This window comes from Mandrillus leucophaeus, unplaced genomic scaffold (genome assembly GCF_000951045.1).
Source record: "Mandrillus leucophaeus isolate KB7577 unplaced genomic scaffold, Mleu.le_1.0 Scaffold208, whole genome shotgun sequence".
Classification (NCBI taxonomy): domain Eukaryota; kingdom Metazoa; phylum Chordata; class Mammalia; order Primates; family Cercopithecidae; genus Mandrillus; species Mandrillus leucophaeus.
Window position 1 is genome coordinate 3,498,517 of NW_012102121.1, and position 4,117 is coordinate 3,502,633.

General features: G+C 54.2%; 1 protein-coding gene across 5 annotated transcripts in view; it reads right to left on the minus strand.

Annotated features, from left to right (window-relative positions):
- Positions 1–4,110, minus strand: part of TPM2 (tropomyosin 2 (beta)) — an 8,311-nt gene extending 4,201 nt beyond the window's left edge. For all 5 annotated transcript variants that reach the window (XM_011980128.1, XM_011980133.1, XM_011980132.1 and 2 more), the window contains exons 1-2: positions 3,881–4,110; positions 3,319–3,444 (exon numbers count right to left, since the gene is read on the minus strand). In XM_011980128.1, the coding sequence (XP_011835518.1) occupies positions 3,319–3,444; positions 3,881–3,994 (240 nt within the window). In that variant the 5' untranslated portion in view covers positions 3,995–4,110. The remainder of the gene's footprint in view (positions 1–3,318; positions 3,445–3,880) is intronic.
- Positions 4,111–4,117: the final 7 nt, after the last annotated feature.

Consider the following 4,117-nt stretch of genomic DNA (forward strand, 5'->3'; position numbering starts at 1 on the left):
CCTGTAGTCCCAGCTACTCAGGAGGCTGAGGCAGGAGAATGGCGTAAACCCGGGAGGCGGGGCTTGCAGTGAGCTGAAATCTGGCCACTGCACTCCAGCCTGGGCAACAGAGCGAGACTCTGTCTCAAAAAAAAAGAAAAAAAGTGCATTCAGGCCGGGCATGGTGGCTCACGCCTGTAATCCCCGCACTCTGGGAGGCCAAGGCGGGTGGATCACCTGAGGTCAGGAGTTTGAGAGCCACCTGGCCAACATCGTGAAACCCTGTCTCTATTAAAAATAAAAAATTAGCCAGGCATGGTGGTGGGCACCTGTAATTCCAGCTACTTGGGAGGCTGAGGCACAAGAATCACTTGAATCCAGGAGGCGGAAGAGTTGCAGTGAGCTGAGGTCGTGCCACTGCACTCCAGCCTGGGTAAAAAGAACGAAACTCCGTCTCAAAAAAACATGCATTCCTTGCTTGACGAGCTCCGCTCCCCTGCTGCAGGGCCTCTCCTGCACCGTGCACAGTTAGTTTCCCAAAGGTCACCTGCACACGAGTCCTCCTGTTCCCTGTGAGAGCACTTCAAGTGCTGGGGCCAGGTCTGATGCAGCTCTGATTCCTACACAGCAAAGCCTGGCCCAGGTAAGGGGATGGGGAAAGAATCAGGCCAACCAGTCGTCACTGCTGCTAAGAATAGCCCGTCACAGAATCAAGCTCAGTGATGCTGGGCATGGTGGTGCACGCCTGTCATCCCAGCTACTCTGGAGCCTAAGGCGGGAGTTCAGCTTGACCCTAGGAGCCCAGCCTGGGCAACATAGCAAGATCCCATCTCAAAAAAAAAAAAAAAAAAAAAGAATCAAGCTCAGTGATGTAATCTGTTATCAGCTGCAAGGCAGACTCCCAGCAAGAAGCCCAAGAGCAGGCCTATAAGGGACACCCATGGCTGTAGCAAGGGGCTCCCTGCCAAGGCCAGCAGAGAGCTGGGGGCAATGCAGGGGCAGTGTGAGAGATGTCTACTCAGCCCCTGGGCTTGCAGTAGGAGGCAAAACCATGGAGGTTTTGGAAAAAATTCATAAAAACTGCTCAAACACTGAGAAAAAGGGCAGAGCAAGGCGAGTGCCAATAAAGGAAAATGAGAGGAGCAGTGCAGCCTGGTGTTAAGAGCATCGGCTCTGAGTCAGACTTGTCTTTGAGCCACAGCTCAGCCACTCAACACTTGTGTAACTGTGGGCAACTTATTTAGCCTCTCTAAGCCTCAGTTTCCTCCTTCACAAGTTGGAGTTAACAACAGTTCCTTCTTCTTAAGGCTGTTCTGAGATAATCCAGTGTTTCTGATACTCAATTAATCAACAGGACCCCCAGTGAGGTCCATCAAACTAAACAGGTTCTCTTACTCCATGCTACATTCACTGAATTGGGATGTGTAGGGTGGGGGCTTGGGAATCTTCTCTTTTTTTTAAAGCCCCCTAGTGATTTTGATGATCTACCAAGTTTGGGAAATCGTAAAATAACATGCAGAAAGCACTGAATACATTGCCTGCACAGGGTCCATATTCCATAAATATCAGATTATCCCCTTTCTCTGTCACAAACAAGGACACAGAGACCCTGAGATTTCAGAGTGGAGAGGAGAGAGGACCTGTGTAGGGGAAGGAGGTGGAGGGAGGGGCTGGGGGCAGCACTTGGACACAGCATAGGAAGCAGGTCCTTGGTAGGACTGTAGGGCAGGAGAAACAGCACCATATATAGAGAGTAGATGGTAGCTTGTCTTCCAGGTGCTGAAGGCACCTGGAGCTTGGCCACCTAGAGTGACAAGGGCCCATCATGGGCACAGGGCCGGATGACTCAGTGTGGAAGGATTCTGGGGACAGCATTGGGGGTTGGGAAGAATCACTGTGGGGAACATTGGAGGACTACCCTAGAGAGGGGTGAGACTGTAAAAGAAAAACTCTTCATGATGGTGGAGTGACAAAAGACTGGAAAGTTTGGGAAGGTCCTGAGGTCCTCATCATGGGACTGATATGTGCCATTTCCTGCCCCTCAAGCTCTTCCCAGTTACAGGGGCTGCTCTCTAGCCACAGGACAGGCACTACTGTCCCCATTAGAAAAATGGGAAGCAAGAGAGAGGGAGAAACTGAGGCACCATGTAAGTTGAGTGCTGTGTTCAAGGTCACCAATAAGCTTGGGCAGTCTTTCCTATCTGCTTCTGGTGCCGTGGCTCTGCCTCCCCAGCTCCGTCCCTGTCCCCCCCGCCCCTCCAGCCCCAACCAGCTCCTTGGGTTTCCAATCCTGCCTCCAGCTGCACTGGGCCTTGGTTATTTATAGAGTGTCAGATGCCCAGGGTCGTCTGTGCTAGCAGCTGCAGGTCAGCTCCCTCCCAAGTGCCAGGACTGGTGGAGAACCAAAACTGGAGGCTGGAGGTCACAGAAGCCCAACCCTGGGGGGCTGGGAACATGAGCAGTCGACACAAACAGCAATGTCATCTCTGATGTTCAGACCATGCTTTATGCTAATCTAACCATAGGTTCATCTTAAAACAATCCTGGGTGGAAGGAAGATGGGGAAACTGAGGCAGAAAATGGGGAAACTACCATGTCCAAAGCCATATGGCCATTCTCCTACCTTAAGGAGGGGGTTGGGAATGGCAGGAAGTGAAGTCTGGTTGGGGTTGTGGGTGGGCAGAGAAATCTCAGGGTAAATAACCTGTCCAGGTAGCTGCTTTGGCATCTGTGGCCCTGTCCCTCTGCCCTGTGGCCTGGCGTGGTCTCCAGGCTGACAGCTTAATGAGGGTAAATGAGGAGCCGTTAGAAACTGAGCCGCTGGGGCCCCAGGGCACAGCAGGGCTGTAGAAGCCAGAGGTCAAGGCCAGGGAATTTCTAATGGCCCCTTAGGGTTGTAACTCAAGTGAGGCCTCATCTCTGGATCCCTCTCCCTCCTCCTGCCTGCTAGTACCTCACACCCACATCCCCCCACCCCCAAATGGCTGCAGTCTCCTCTCCAATTTCAGCTGGAGGATTAATTGAGGTAGATGGTAAATTCTTATACCTTCCACCCCCACAATGACTCACTGCTTGATCACTGTACATTCTAAAAGCTGGAACCAAACAGAATTACAGGGCTAAGTCCTCTGGGGGGAGTGGTAGGTGGTTTTGATTTATCCACTGTCTTGGATTACTTGTGTAAGGTTACCCTAACCCTGGTTACTGAGATGAAACCATTTCTTTCCTGGTGCTGGGGACACAAGGGGATAAGGTGCCCCTAATCCCCTTATTCCCATACCTGGGGGGCCCCTCCCTAGTGCCCTAACTCCTCCCATTGTCCCCCAAGTCCACACTCACATCAGTGGCCTTCTTCTCGGCCTGCTCCAGTTTCTCCTGGGCCTCCTTCACGGATTCAGAATACTTTTCCACCTCATCCTCTGTCCCCTTCAGCTTCTTCTGGAGGGCCTGCTGCTCCTCCTCCAGCTGGGACAGAAGGGACTTGGTCAGCCAGGCTGGGAGGGGGCCCAGGCCCAGAATGGAGACACGGTGCGTGTAGGGGCCCTACTAAGATTTGGAGGCTACTGAGATGGAAGCGAATAACAGAAGACGGACAGTCCAGTCAAGGGTGCTGGTGGGACTTGTTGGGGGTACAGAGAAAAAACTTCAAGCTCCAAGGAGCAGGACCAACCACGCTCTGCAAGGGCAGGAGTGGAAATCAGGGTCCTGAGGCTTCCCCAGGCTATGGGTAGGGGAGATAAGCGGCTCTGGCGAAGGCCCTGAGGGTAATGTGAAGGCCCAGCCCGCACACTGGGTGGGAGAGAGCCCTGGTGGGCAGGCCCAGGGCTGGGGGACCCATGGCAGCAGCCCACCCCTGCCCTTGGCGCGGGGGAGAGCAGGCTGCATTGGGCCCGGCCCTAACCTGCTTGCAGCGGTCCTCAGCTTGTTTCTTGTCGGCTTCGGCCTGCTCGGCGCGGTCGATGGCGTTCTCCTTGTCCAGCTTCAGCATCTGCATCTTCTTCTTGATGGCGTCCATGGCTGCGGTGGGGGGTGGGCAGGCCGGCAGGCGGTGAGGACCGGACGGACTGGGCTGGCTGAGCGGACTGGGTGCACGGGTGGCAGGCGAGGAGCACCAAGCGGAGCTGGGACGTCCCGGCCG